A 14,488-nucleotide genomic window follows, 5' to 3' on the forward strand; every position below is an offset into this window, starting at 1 on the left:
GTTTGTCTTTTGTATCCTTTAGATAAAACCATTTAAATGATCCTAAACTTCTATCCAATCTGTGACTTGTAATAAAGACGGAAATTTAAAATGATTTTCTTTCTATTTTTGGGGTTTTTGGGGTTTGTTATGAGAGGGGGGGCATATTTCTGTGAATGTCATCAGGTTTCATCAAAAATGCTGAAATGCCAACATCACTCCGCTGTGACGAAGCTGATTCATCTCAGGAGAAGCTGCGAGGCATGAATTCATTTAAAATGTGGACTTCACAATAAAAGTCATGTTTACCCAGTGGTTACACATTATCAACATACTGTATGTCCAAATAGAAACAGCGACTTGGTTAAAAATATGGTCCGGTGACATCATGGGTCACATGACTCCTAACAGCTCTGCACTGAAATGCTGAGAGAATTAAAGTGACATTTTTTGGGGGAAAATGCTCATGAGATGGGTTTATTAAGTAATATGTGTTCAGTACAAAGCTGGAAGCAGGATTCGGGTTAGCTTAGCTTAGCATAGTGACTGTAAGCAGAGGGAAACAGCTAGCCTGGCTATATTTATAAGAAATACACAATAATAAACACACTAATGTGTGGTTTTAAGGTAAACTGTTGTCACGGTGAGGCTCTCTAGTGTAATTGGGGGTAACTTTTGTTATTTTGCATTTATCTATGTAAAACTTACCACATACAAACAATAATTAAACAAACAATGTGTTATATTCATCATGTTCAAAATTATGACATCTTTACCCTCGTTAATAATATTATGGTTGGTGTTACATAATATATAAACTTTCATTTGAGTGCAAAAAGGAACTGAATGTTTACGATAAAATAAATGCGCTAAAGATTCTGGTATTTTCCTCATGACATTTTCATCTCGCAGTCCTTTTTCATCAGCCAATCAGTGCGCACTTCCTCTGAGGGCTCGACCAATCAGTGCTGTCCACGAGATTCAGGTCTGGGAGGGGGGGGCGGGGCTAACTGTCTTGTCCGGCCGAGATCCCCCCCCCCCCTTTTGACCAATCAGCTGTTGACAGTTGACAGGAAACGTCTGATATTCCCTCCCGCTGACCAATCAGCGTCGTTGGTGGGAGGTGGCCTGTGCTCCTCCAAATCTCCCATGTGACGCTCCTCAGTCGTTTACATCTGAGAGCACAGAGGTGAGTAAAGAGACAGATAAACGGCACTTAATCCCGGGGAAAACACAGCGCGTGAGTAGCGTCTTCTGATAAACCATCGGTTTGTTTATACTCTCTGTGCGCTAATTATTCGAATTACGTCCGTTAAAAGCCGTTAAAATCAAAAAGCTCCGTGGCTCCAGCACGCCGTTAGCATTAGAGAGGCTAACTGGAGCTAATTAACTACAGGTGAATTAAGCTAGGCTAGTTAGCATGCTGCGTTGGCCTAACGGAGAAAAGGTTGATCCTCTGAGGACACTGAAACGATTTAAATAAGCCGGTACTGGAACATAAATGTCAGTTATAATTTTAAGGTATAGGTGTAAAAAAGACGAGCTGTCAAAACAAATGAGTGAGTGAAGTGTCAAGAGGTTAGTTAGCATGTTAGCTTGTTAGCATGTTAGCTTCATCGCTCTCGCAGAACCAAACTTGCAGCTAAATGTCAATCAAACATTAAAAAAATTATTACAATTTTTAAATCTATCAAATATGTGAGGCATTTTTTTGTGGAAACCAGTATAATATTATATATACGTATGGTGATAACCATTGATTATTTTCAACCTGTCAATAAGTCATCGTGATTAATCATTCACTTTTAAAAATGGAGGAAATAAATCGAATGAAATGATGCACAAGACTTCTGTAAATGTGTTATTTTGGATGAAACAGGACAGCCTTTAATGGCTTTGTTTTAGTTCTTTATTTTTTACCCTTTAATAGTGTTTTATTGTGAACCTTCATTCAATGTAGAGCATTGTTGAGACTTTTTTTGGTTTTTATTTAACCTTTATTTAACCATGTGAGTCCCATTGAGATTAAAAATCTCTTTCAAGGGAGACCTGGCCAAGACAGGCAGCAACACAAGAAACATAGTTACAGACAGAAAACACAGAACAAGACAAGTTAAAAGAAATTAAAAGTTAAGAGACAGTGACTTAACAGAGTTAATTTAAAAAACATTGACATTTTTGGGAACCTGCCTCTATTTCTTTCATTTTAGATTTAAAAGCAGTGAGTGGTATCAGTTCAAGTACAATCAATTTAAGATGCTTTTAAATTAATAAAACGCTCTCACTCAAACGCTATCAAGGGACATTTATGTAGATGTGTCTGTTTAAATGATAGTATTTAAGTAGTTATTAATTTAACTTTACACACGTATAAAACTCCTACACAGTAAGTAGAAGACGGTTTAATGTCTGCCTGTATTTAATAAATATTTACCCTGTAGTCTTCATCAGTGATCCTGATGTGTTGAGGACAGTTTGTCCTTTTCAAAACGAACCTGTTTGGATTCATTCTGAGATAATTGGCAGAGAATCCGGCTCAACCTGCTGTGTGTTGCGCCGGCTCTAACGTTGAATTTATTCAAATACAAACTGTTAAAGTTTATAAGCTCACATGCTGAGAAATTGATTATTGAAACTGATTTAAAGATGTGTTTTAATAAGATATAGACCACAATCTGACGAACCAGTGTAAAGCTATTTGGACTTCAGTCGCTACACTGACACCAAATAAATCCACGAGTTCAGAGACGTCGCTGAGTCTGCATGTTATGACAAATATTTGTCAATGAAGTAAATAATTATTTGTGTGGTATAAAATCTGCTTGGTAAACATCGTAATTAGTTGTTTCTGCTGAGTCATTAAACTGTTTCCTTTCTGTAACAATATATTTCTTCATTTTAATATTTAAGATTCTTCAAATGTTAATATTTTAAATAAAAACAGTTTTTTTTTAGAATAAGTCATCAGTTATTGTTGGTGTCAGAAATCCCTCCGATTTTACCGTTCAGCCCGAGGATTTACATATATTCAAGAAGAGGAGGAGTTATTAAATTCATCTGTTGGTCTCGCATGGAAACAGATGAGTCACACATTAGTAGTTGAGAAACTCCAGTTCGTGTTTATATTCACTGATTTCTGTTTAAATAGTCACCCGTCCGTCCTGTTGGGACACTTGAGTCGTCCTCTAAACCACCGCGTCTCCTCCATCAAACCCAAAACCAGTTCTGTTGTCAGACGTTGACTCAGAGCAGCAGACGTCCTGCAGGCTGAACGGACCCCCGACATCAGATTAACTGTAAGATCCAGTCCTTCAGAGAGGAGACGGCTGCTGTTATCGGCCAATCAGAGAGCTTCTAAAAGGCTGTGACTGTAAACATGATGAAGTAAAAACACATCTGTATTGACTCAATCACTCATACAGAACTCCAACAAGTGGATTCATCCGCTGCTGAAAGTAGTCTCCAATAATTCATCCTGGTAGAATCATCAACCTCAAATACAAAGTTTAATTTAACGATAATCGATCACATTATTAGTCCTGTTGATCACAATGATTTCCTTCGTTTCCTAAATTAAACTATTTATTTATGAGGATTCATTTGTTTAATCGGAACCAATAAGAACTAAAAGAAGCCACCAGACTGATCCTGTTGAGCTGAAAGGTGACGTCTTTCAAACAAACCGTCCTCAACACAGATAACGTTTGTAATGAAATAAAAGCAATTTATTCTGTTTTTAGACAATTTACTAAATTTGTTCTTAAAATATGCATTAATGTGTAGCATGAAATGATTAATCAACTTATTGATTCACATTTTACCTGTTACAGTTTTACATTTGTAATATTTTCACTGTGAAGCTTTTAACTGACTGCATCCCTCGATGCCACGTGGGCACCGGCTGGACTGCTTGAATGCTAAGCTAACAGCTAGCGCCGGTGGTCACACTCTTGTTAGCCGGGCATGCTAATCCCGCTGCAGGATAATCTGATAATCAGCAGGTTAACACACAGAGATTTGCAGAATTATTGACTTCTTATTCAAAGAGAGGAGCTGCTATTCATAACACGTCTTTTATTTAATAGATTTAAGCAACGTGTCATTATATTCATGTCCCCCGAACACAAATCACTTTTAAACTTTAAACATATTTAGTTTAAAGTAGATTTGTGCACGTCCTGTATTTCAGTTGGATGAAAAATATTTAATTCAATAAAACAAAATATTTCATTATTTTGCCGTTTTTTTCTTAAAGTGAAAAATGTTAATTAAGATTTACTACAACAAGTTGATTCTGAGCCTATTTTAAGAAATGTAGAAACTATAAATGTAAAAACAAACATAACGACATCTTGGTTTTAGCGATGTACAAAATGTTGGTAATAGATATAATAATATAATTAAATAATATCCTTCCTGGGAACATTTAAATGGTGGTTTTCCCAAAAATGGACCCTCGGTTGACGGTAACAATAATTATGTGAAGTTCTGTTGTGACTGAATTAATGCTTAAAGATAATTAATGGATTTATTTGTTTATGATGATGGCAAAATAAACTGCTCAGTTTATAAAGATAGCTCTGTTATTTACCTGTAAACAGTGTATGTATATATTTATATTATGTGTGTGTAATGAGTGACCTGCAGCCTCTGTGTTAATGTGCTGCAGAGTAAATTGACCGTGTGTTGCTGCAGTGATCCCTCGGGGTGTAATCTCGTTAAGGTTGCGTGTCCCGTGAGTGCTGGTCCGTCACCCGGGCAACGTGTGTGTGTGTGTGTGTGTTAATGAGTGTGTGTGTGTGTGTTACCGTTTGATGAAATAGTTATTTATATAGAAGTCTGTAGAGACGTGAACGTTTGTGAAGCATAAACACACCCACATGAGGTAAAAAGAAACGGATGTGCTCACTCCCTCGTCTCCTCCCTCCTCGTCCCCCCCAGACTATGGATCAGAAGGTCGGGTTGTTGGTTCTTCTTCTGGCCGTTGGCCTCCTCTGCCTCAGTCTGGCTCCTGTTTCACAGGCTGAGGACCTGATGGAGGACGTTCTTGGGGACGAGCTGGACGTGGAGGATGATCTGGGTATAGCTGGAAGAGAGGAGGAGGAGGAGGAGCTAGAGGGAGACATTCAGGATGAGGATGCTCCTCCCACACCCAAAACTCCTCCGATACCCAAGGTAAGATGTGGTACTGACGGAGTACTGATGATGTTGTGCACTAAACTTGCATCACAAAGAAAACTAGTAGCTTCTGTTGATGGTTTTGAAAAAACCCTCACAATATGTCTTAAATTCGTGCCTTTTGTTTGTCGCTCCACCATGAACACTTTTCTTCCTCTTCTTCTTCCTCATCTTCTCCAGGTGACCTACAAGGCTCCAGAGCCGATGGGGGAACATTTCATCGCCGAGTCTTTTGACCGAGGGACATTAGACGGGTGAGTGTTTATCTTTATTTAAAATAATAAAGATATTATTGTCTCGGTGTTTCTCTGAGATGGGAGACCTGCTGGTCGTCTCTGACCAGGTGTGTTTGTTCCTGAACTCACCTGTGTGGTTTCAGGTGGGTGCTGTCGAGCGCCAAGAAGGACGACACTGACGAAGACATCGCAAAGTATGACGGTAAGTACACAAACACTGTTATTGTCCTCACATGAAGTACATGCAGTGATGGAGGAAGTGTTCACTGCCGTTACTTCAGTCAAGGTACAAATAGCCACAGTAAAAATACTGTTACAAGTAAAAGTACTAATACCACACGGAAAATATAGCGTTACAGTAGAAGTACTAATACCACACTATTCAAGTACTCCGCTACAGTAAAAGTACTAATGCCACACTGTACAAATACTGTTACAGTGAAACATTCCTTCAGTATAATCAGTAAACTGTAGTTTAATATTCAAACTGTGACTGTTGTACTATGTTATATATCGTATTATTATTCATGTAAAAACAGTATTTTACTCTTTTAGTCGGTTAAACTGGAGGAAAAATGACTCCAACCATCAAACTAGTTTTTGATTGGTTTGCATGATGGTGATGATGTAATCTGCAGGTAAATGGGCCGTGGAGGACATGAAGGACAGTAAGCTCCCCGGTGATAAAGGTCTGGTCCTGAAGACTCGAGCCAAACATCACGCCATCTCCGCTCAGCTGCTCCGGCCTTTCACCTTCGACACCAAACCCCTCATCGTCCAGTAAGAAGAAGACGAAGCTCTCCACGACTTCTCTCACCTGTCAGGTGTTCTTCATCGCTCTCATCTCTTAACATATCCGTCTCGTGTTCTCAGGTACGAGGTGAACTTCCAGGCCGGTATCGACTGCGGCGGCGCCTACGTGAAGCTGCTGAGTCAGACTCCCGACCTCAACCTGGTCAGTTTGACTCATTACACACCTGTACAGGCTGCTGTTACTGTACTTCATGTTCACACACCTGTACAGGCTGCTGTTACTCTATTTTGACACATTTGTATTTCTTGTTGCATGATTTTAATATTAGAGTTGAATAACAGATTCTTTAGACTCTAAACGTGTCCCTTTGTGTGTCTTCAGGACCTGTTCGGGGATAAAACTCCGTACACCATCATGTTCGGACCCGACAAATGTGGAGAAGAATACAAACTGCACTTCATCTTCAGACACAAAAACCCCAAAACTGGAGAGTACGAAGAGAAACACGCCAAGAAACCTGACTCCGACCTGAGGACGTACTACACCGACAAGAAAACTCACCTGTACATGCTGGGTAAGACACGGTAGTACACGCTCGGTAGTACACGCTCGGTAGTACACGCTGGGTAGTACACGCTCGGTAGTACACGCTCGGTAGTACACGCTCGGTAGTACACGCTGGGTAGTACACGCTGGGTAGTACACGCTCGGTAGGACACGCTGGGTAGGACACGCATTAATCAGCGTTCAGGTGTGTAACTCCTCACCTCTGTCGCCCCCCCAGTGGTGAACCCTGACAACACCTTTGAGGTGCTGGTGGATCAGACGGTGGTGAACAGCGGCAGCCTGCTGACGGACATGACCCCCGCTGTGAACCCCGCCGCTGAGATTGAAGACCCCGACGACCAGAAGCCAGAGGACTGGGACGAGAGACCCAAGATCCAGGACCCGGCCGCCACCAAGCCCGAAGACTGGTCAGTATACATGCTTAGTAATGTAGGAGACTGATCAGTACGCATACTTCGTAATGTAGGAGACTGATCAGTACGCATACTTCGTAATGTAGGAGACTGATCAGTACGCATACTTCTTACTGTAGGAGACTGGTCAGTACGCATACTTCGTAATGTAGGAGACTGGTCAGTATACATGCTTAGTAATGTAGGAGACTGATCAGTACGCATACTTTGTAATGTAGGAGACTGATCAGTACGCATACTTCGTAATGTAGGAGACTGATCAGTACGCATACTTCGTAATGTAGGAGACTGATCAGTACGCATACTTCTTAATGTAGGAGACTGATCAGTACGCATACTTCGTAATGTAGGAGACTGGTCAGTACGCATACTTCGTAATGTAGGAGACTGATCAGTACGCATACTTCGTAATGTAGGAGACTGATCAGTACGCATACTTCGTAATGTAGGAGACTGATCAGTACGCATACTTCGTAATGTAGGAGACTGATCAGTACGCATACTTCGTAATGTAGGAGACTGATCAGTACGCATACTTCTTAATGTAGGAGACTGATCAGTACGCATACTTCGTAATGTAGGAGACTGGTCAGTACGCATACTTCGTAATGTAGGAGACTGGTCAGTACGCATACTTCTTAATGTAGGAGACTGGTCAGTACGCATGCTTCGTAATGTAGGAGACTGGTCAGTATGCATGCTTAGTAATGTAGGACACTGATCAGTACGCATACTTCGTAATGTAGGAGACTGATCAGTACGCATACTTCGTAATGTAGGAGACTGATCAGTACGCATACTTCGTAATGTAGGAGACTGATCAGTACGCATACTTCTTAATGTAGGAGACTGATAAGTACGCATACTTCGCAATGTAGGAGACTGGTCAGTACGCATACTTCTTAATGTAGGAGACTGGTCAGTACGCATACTTCGTAATGTAGGAGACTGGTCAGTATACATGCTTAGTAATGTAGGAGACTGATCAGTACGCATACTTCGTAATGTAGGAGACTGATAAGTACGCATACTTCGCAATGTAGGAGACTGGTCAGTACGCATACTTCTTAATGTAGGAGACTGGTCAGTACGCATACTTCGTAATGTAGGAGACTGGTCAGTATACATGCTTAGTAATGTAGGAGACTGATCAGTACGCATACTTCGTAATGTAGGAGACTGATCAGTACGCATACTTCGTAATGTAGGAGACTGGTCAGTACGCATACTTCTTAATGTAGGAGACTGGTCAGTACGCATACTTCGTAATGTAGGAGACTGATCAGTACGCATGCTTTGTAATACAGGAGACTGGTCAGTACGCATACTTGAACAGGATATTTTGTTTAAAAGGGTTACAAAATGTTTGATTGTTGATAGCAGGCTGAGAGTCTGAGATTATCTGCCGGATTGCTGTTGTAATCTGTGTGGTTGTGTGTATGCAGTTATTTATACTTCAATGTATCTGTGGGTCTTGTCTGCAGGGATGAGGACGCTCCTGCTCAGATTCCAGATGAAGATGCAGTGAAACCTGACGGCTGGCTGGATGACGAGCCCGAGTACATCGGAGATCCCGACGCTGTCAAACCTGAAGACTGGTGAGAGTCGCGACATGACGACCGCCGATTGGCTGGTTTTAAGTAGGACTCTCGAACCATGCTCACCTGTGTCTGTGCTTCCTATCTGTCAGGGATGAGGACATGGACGGCGAATGGGAGGCCCCTCAGGTCCCAAACCCCGCCTGTGAGACCGCCCCCGGTTGCGGTGCCTGGAAACGGCCGATGATCGACAACCCCAACCACAAGGGCAAGTGGAAGCCACCCATGATCGACAACCCCAACTACCAGGTGAGTTTGTAACCTCACAACCTGGTCAGTACGCATACTTTATCATAAAGAAGGCTGGTCAGTACGCATACTTTATCATAAAGAAGGCTGGTCAGTACGCATACTTTATCATACAGAAGGCTGGTCAGTACGCGTACTTAATTTTATTCTGTCCTCAGGGCGTCTGGAAGCCGAGGAAGGTCCCCAACCCGGCATTCTTCGAGGACCTGCAGCCGTTCAGGATGACTCCGTTCAGCGCCGTGGGCCTGGAACTCTGGTCCATGACCTCCGAAATCTTCTTCGACAACTTCTTCATCACCGACGACCGTAGCACCGCCGAGCGCTGGGCCGCTGACGGCTGGGGGCTGAAGAAGGCTGCCGAGGGCGCCGCTGATGTGAGTGAACTGGAGCTGATTCATTTGTTGGGTCAAATATAAATACAGCTTTTAAAAATAGAACAAATTACAGCTTTAAACGAAGAAAAAAAAAAATGAATTAGAGATGGAAGAATGTAAGTAAAAGTAATTTAGTTTTGACATTTTTTTATGATTCTATGACTGAAAGGAAAAATATCAAATGAAATCATGACAAAAACAAATAAGAAAACAGATTAAAGCAAATTTACGTAAAACAATCATAAGATCATGAAAATAAATGTGTATGTAATATATGTGTTGCATCTACTTCTCTCAAGTCAACCACTGTATGGAAGTGCAGTATACTTCCAATGTTGTGGTGATGATTCTACATTTTTCATCAGTATAAGTGTACACTATATTTAGAATGTTAACTAACTAATGGAGGCAGCAGTAGACTAGAGACGGGTGTTCAGAGGCTGAATCAGTGTCTTTGTTATTGAGGTCTGGTGGTTTTGAAGAGAATAGATGACGGCTTCAGTGTCCAGTCTCTTGTAGTTAAGAGAAGGAGTTGGTCACGATATTATTGATAACCCTGACAACATTTAGAAACTGTTGGCCGTGTGTTACTGTTTTCATGTGTTCATGTTTTATTCTTTGTGTTGTCGCAGCCCGGTTTGGCTACTCAGATGATGAGCGCTGCAGAGGAGCGCCCGTGGCTCTGGGTCGTCTACGTCCTCACTGTGGCTTTACCGGTCGTCCTCATCATCGTCTTCTGCTGCACCGGCAAGGTAACGCACACACACACACACTGTACTGTTGGCTGGGAACAGGAGTCTATACCTCGGGGGAAATGCAGAGACGAGCTGACTTAAAGTTCAGAGATGCCACGTTGATGTACCTGGATTGTTCTCTGAACCGTCAGTGTGTGTGTGTGTGTGTGTGTGTGTGTGTGTGTATGTGTGTGTGTGTGTATATGACTTCCACAGAGGTCTGCAGGATCAGATCAGGGTCAGTTGAGTCTCAGCAGCTTACAGGAAGAGTATAACGAAGCCGGACGCCCAAACCTGGTGACTGCTGCCGATAGAGTAGCTTCACGTGTTTGTGTGATAGTTGTGTTTCTGTAGTTTAGACGTCTGTGTTCTCGTGAAATATCCTCCCAAATGGCCAACAACCATTTTAAATAAGAACTGCACTTCAATTTGAGATACTTTACTTCATCATCTACTCTGATGCAGCTAATTAACAAGTTTCTCCAAGTAGACTTTTGCACTTTTTGATGCCTGAAAGAGAGACAGTGCAGATAGAGTTATCTGGTTCAGTTTTAGTATTAAATAGATGAAAACTTGCCCAAACAGCAAAAACATTTGGTTCATTTTTAAGGTGAAGATTCTCCACTGAAACTGTTTGAGAGGCTCTGAATCTGTGAGGTCGAACTGAAGAGTTTTACCTCTTTTTGTTCTGCAGAAGAAGAGCTCAGAGACGCCGGCAGCCGAGTACAAGAAGACCGACGAAGCTCAGCCCGACGTGAAGGAGGAGGACGAGGAGGAGGAGGAGGAAGAGGCTGATGAGAAGGCTGATGAGAAGGCTGCAGAGGCTGATGAGAAGGCTGAAGAGGCTGATGAGAAGGCTGAAGAGGCAGAGAAGAGCAGTCCAGGTATCTACAATGTCTAGACTTCAGGAAACTGAGCTCACCTGTCTGTCACCGTCAGTCTCACTGACTTTAAATCTTTTTCTTCTTTCAGCTGCAGAACAGAAGAGTGACGGAGAGGAAAGTCCTGCAGAGGAAGAGGACGCAGAGAAGGAGACGTCTGACGATGTGAGGAGACGATATAAAGACGAATATAAGTGTAATGATGCATTCAGGTGCATTTGTTTGGAGTTTTCTTCCCTCTTCTTGGTGATGCTTACAGACCAGAACTAACATGCATGACATGTGGAAACTACTGGATTTTAGCTCCACAACATACAAACAACTTTTTAGATGAACCGGATTTTCAGCCGCCATTTCCTGCAGTCGACGTACCCTGTTGATAAAGTATTAAGTATTAAACTGACCACATGCTGACGGGATGAGGTCATGATGGCATTTAAAACGTGCAGTTTACAACTAACGCGTCACATTTGAGGGCGACTCTCCCCCCGACACGTGTTTGATTCACACATTTAAATGACATTTAATGTTAATATCTTCTCTGCTGTTATGTTCTACTGTTCAAGGACTCCGATGGAGCTGAAACGTTTGTCTGTAAATGTTTTGGGATAAATTTAAACCGTAAAATTCCTTTTCTCCTCTGTAGAAGTTGGAGGATGACGTTCTGCGGAGATCTCCCAGGAACAGGGACAGGAAGGTCAGAAAGGACTGATACCTCAGAATCCACAGCCCTGACCTCCTCCCAACCCCCCCCCCCCTCTAAAATATCTCCTCCTCCCCCCTCTACTGAAGACTAAATGGAACCCCGTGGAAGCAGTGAAGCCGACTAATCAAGACCTCCAGCATATATGGACGCCTGCTCGTGATGATGATTCCAGTATGAACAGGACTGAGTTTGTGTAATTTTTAGAGGATTTTTTTGTTTATAAAAGAGATTAATTGAGATTAACTAAAACTTCCTGCATCATTCCACCTGAGCAGACAAACTCACAGGATCAACGCGTCCCGTCTGCAGCACCACCACTACCATCACCGCCCGGCGCCGTCCTGAGCTAGCAGAGCGCCGCCCTACTAACAGCCTGCTCATTAGCTCTCAGCTACTTGCTATAAGTCTCCTGACAGATGGAAATTTGGCCTTCGACACCCGCTAGTTAGCCATTGATCTGAAGTAGCCATCTTCCTGTTTTGGATGACCATTCAGAGAAGTCTTGCCAATTAGCGTACCAAAATGCTCCTATTTGCCCATGACCATGTGCTAATTGGGCTAACAGTTGTGCGAATTATCCAACCAAAAGTCTTGCCAATTAGCCTAACAGACTGCTAACTAGGCTAACAACGTCAGAATAAACCTACAAATGGTCAAGGACATGGAACCCAAACGTCTTGCTGACTAGCCCACAACCAGGGTGCTAATTAGCTTAACAGCAGGGTGCTAATTAGGCTAAAAGTAGTTTGAATTATCCAACAAAAGTCTTGCCAATTAGCCTAATAACCTTTCAAACTGTGTAGTTTGCAACTAGCTTGTAAGCAACATGTATATTCACCTGCTAACAGTTGATTTATTAGCCTTCTGGGAGATTTATGACCCCACAAATGATCAGGGAGTGAACCCACCCAAAAGTGTTGCTAATTAGTCTCCTAGCATGCTAATTAGCTCATGAACAACTTGATAGTAATCAGGCTACTTCTACTACAGTGTTTTAAAACTATCGTCACACAAACTAATTAGCGTTAACGGGCTGCTAACAAGCAGTGTAATTCACTTACCAACAACTAGCTAATTAGCCTGCTAAGCCGCTAATCCACCTAACAGTTGGCTCGTCTTCCTTCCTAGATTTATCAAATTAGCTAGTGATTAGTCACCGTGCTAATATTTAAAAATGGCCACTGATTCCTTTTTCATGTCTCGTTTTCTCGTCATTTAGTCGTGTTTTTGTTGTAAAGCCGTTGGCTCCACACACAGCGCTCATGTTTCCGCCGTATTTCTACTGTTGTGTTGTCCTGATGGCAGCGGGGGGGGGGGGGGTTTCATCAACTTGACGACCACCGAGTCACAAGTTACAGTAGTTTAGACTGTAATCATGACCTCTGACCTTCCCTCTAAACGTCACCATCGGGACTAAACAGTCGTGAGAACACGCGGGGAATAATCAAGTTTGTAAAGATCCTGAATTATTTGTTCTCTCTTTTATTTAATTTCATTTTTTGTTCATCCTGAAATCCTTTTAAGCGTTATTTATAATGCAGAAGAAACTACAAACTCCTGACTTTCTACTTCTGTGACCGAGCGAGAATCATTGTGGCATCAGTGTACAGCTTTGGAGAGCTTAAAAAAAAAAAGAAATAAAAATACAAAAGCTGGATTTGTGAGTCTTGAAGGTGTTTGATAAAAAGAGAAGTAACTCCACGAGTCTTGTTCCCTTTGATGTGTCCTCTTTGTGTCGTATGTTTTCTGTAGATTTTAAATTCAAGTCAGGATTCTTGTTCAGCGTGCTGATTGGCCGATGGGGATGATGGTGGGGGGGTCTCTCTGGCTGTTGGGGAGGTCGGATTTTGGGGGGCTTGAGGTGGACTTGGAGGTCCATAACCTTCATTTCCCTCTTTTTTTATATATATATTTTTTAGGGTAAACGAGAGCTAGTTACATGTCGGCTGTGAGCTCTGCTGCGTGTAGTCGTTGTTCTTTGAGGTCGAGCGGCCTCCAGCAGCAGTGTTTCGTTCACCTTCCACAATGTTTCAGCCGTACTCTTCATCGTCTCCTTTTTTAATGTGGTTTTGTCTCTGAGTTATCTCCTTGTGTCTGGCTGAAGCTGCCTTGCTGAACCGACTGTAGACTGAACCCTGTATCTGCTGGTAAACAAACTTCACGTAACTCTGTACGTTTATTTGACGTTGTGTTTTCAACTGTAATGGTCGGTCCTGCAGCCCTGTTTCTGATGTACACACTATGTATAGAGGTGGACTAAATGGTCCAACGTTGAATAGAAATACTGTGACGATGCAGCCGAGGTGAGTGTGTGTGTGTGGACACAGTCAACTTTTGTTTTGATGAATAAAAAGGCCAAATGGAAACGAGAGGCAGAACGAGTGTTTAATTATTAATGTGACTTTCATTCATTTCTTAGAAAGAAGACTCTTCCCTTAAGTCCTTACGAAAAACTACCAAAAAAATGAACTTAATATACTTATTTTGAAAAGGTCATGTTGCAATAAGTCATTAACTCAAAATACTACGTCATTAAGATAAGACGGGACTTTATCAGTCACGAAGGAAATCCTATTACAACAGAAAAATAGTGAAGGACAAGAATATAAATGTGTTTGAACAATAGAGTAACAAATAAGTTTAAAGAAATAATTAAATGAAGTTAAATACAACAGATTAAATAGTAAAATATAAAGTGTATAAGAAATTGTATTCAATGGAAACTAAGATAGAAAAGTAATATGCAGAGATATATTGTCATATAAAAGTATAGTTATAATGCACATAGATGAATAAAAATAATATTGCACGATGTTGAA

General features: G+C 41.7%; 1 protein-coding gene across 2 annotated transcripts; it reads left to right on the forward strand.

Moving 5' to 3' along the window:
- The first annotated feature begins 1,105 nt into the window (after positions 1 to 1,105).
- On the forward strand, positions 1,106 to 14,038 carry canx (calnexin). 2 transcript variants are annotated; one of them, XM_079269343.1, is made up of 15 exons: positions 1,106 to 1,219; positions 4,921 to 5,154; positions 5,338 to 5,411; positions 5,537 to 5,595; positions 6,032 to 6,173; positions 6,267 to 6,348; positions 6,529 to 6,721; positions 6,932 to 7,121; positions 8,612 to 8,725; positions 8,818 to 8,974; positions 9,133 to 9,348; positions 9,981 to 10,100; positions 10,777 to 10,966; positions 11,055 to 11,128; positions 11,610 to 14,038. In XM_079269343.1, the coding sequence occupies exons 2-15, from the start codon at positions 4,924 to 4,926 to the stop codon at positions 11,673 to 11,675; spliced, it is 1,908 nt and encodes a 635-aa protein (XP_079125469.1). In that variant the 5' UTR covers positions 1,106 to 1,219; positions 4,921 to 4,923; the 3' UTR covers positions 11,676 to 14,038. The 2 variants fall into 2 exon arrangements, with proteins under 2 accessions (XP_079125469.1, XP_079125468.1); XM_079269342.1 differs by having other exon boundaries at positions 1,109 to 1,168.
- Positions 14,039 to 14,488: the final 450 nt, after the last annotated feature.

This window comes from Melanostigma gelatinosum, assembly GCF_949748355.1.
Source record: "Melanostigma gelatinosum genome assembly, chromosome: 5".
Taxonomy (NCBI): Eukaryota; Metazoa; Chordata; class Actinopteri; order Perciformes; family Zoarcidae; genus Melanostigma; species Melanostigma gelatinosum.

Bases quoted from the DNA above. Each gene is read 5' to 3' on its own strand.
- canx (XM_079269343.1), top strand. From the start codon at position 4,924: ATGGATCAGAAGGTCGGGTTGTTGGTTCTTCTTCTGGCCGTTGGCCTC. The intron at 10,101-10,776 runs GTAACGCACACA...TTTGTTCTGCAG, and splicing joins TCTTCTGCTGCACCGGCAAG to AAGAAGAGCTCAGAGACGCC. The intron at 10,967-11,054 runs GTATCTACAATG...TTCTTCTTTCAG, and splicing joins GGCAGAGAAGAGCAGTCCAG to CTGCAGAACAGAAGAGTGAC.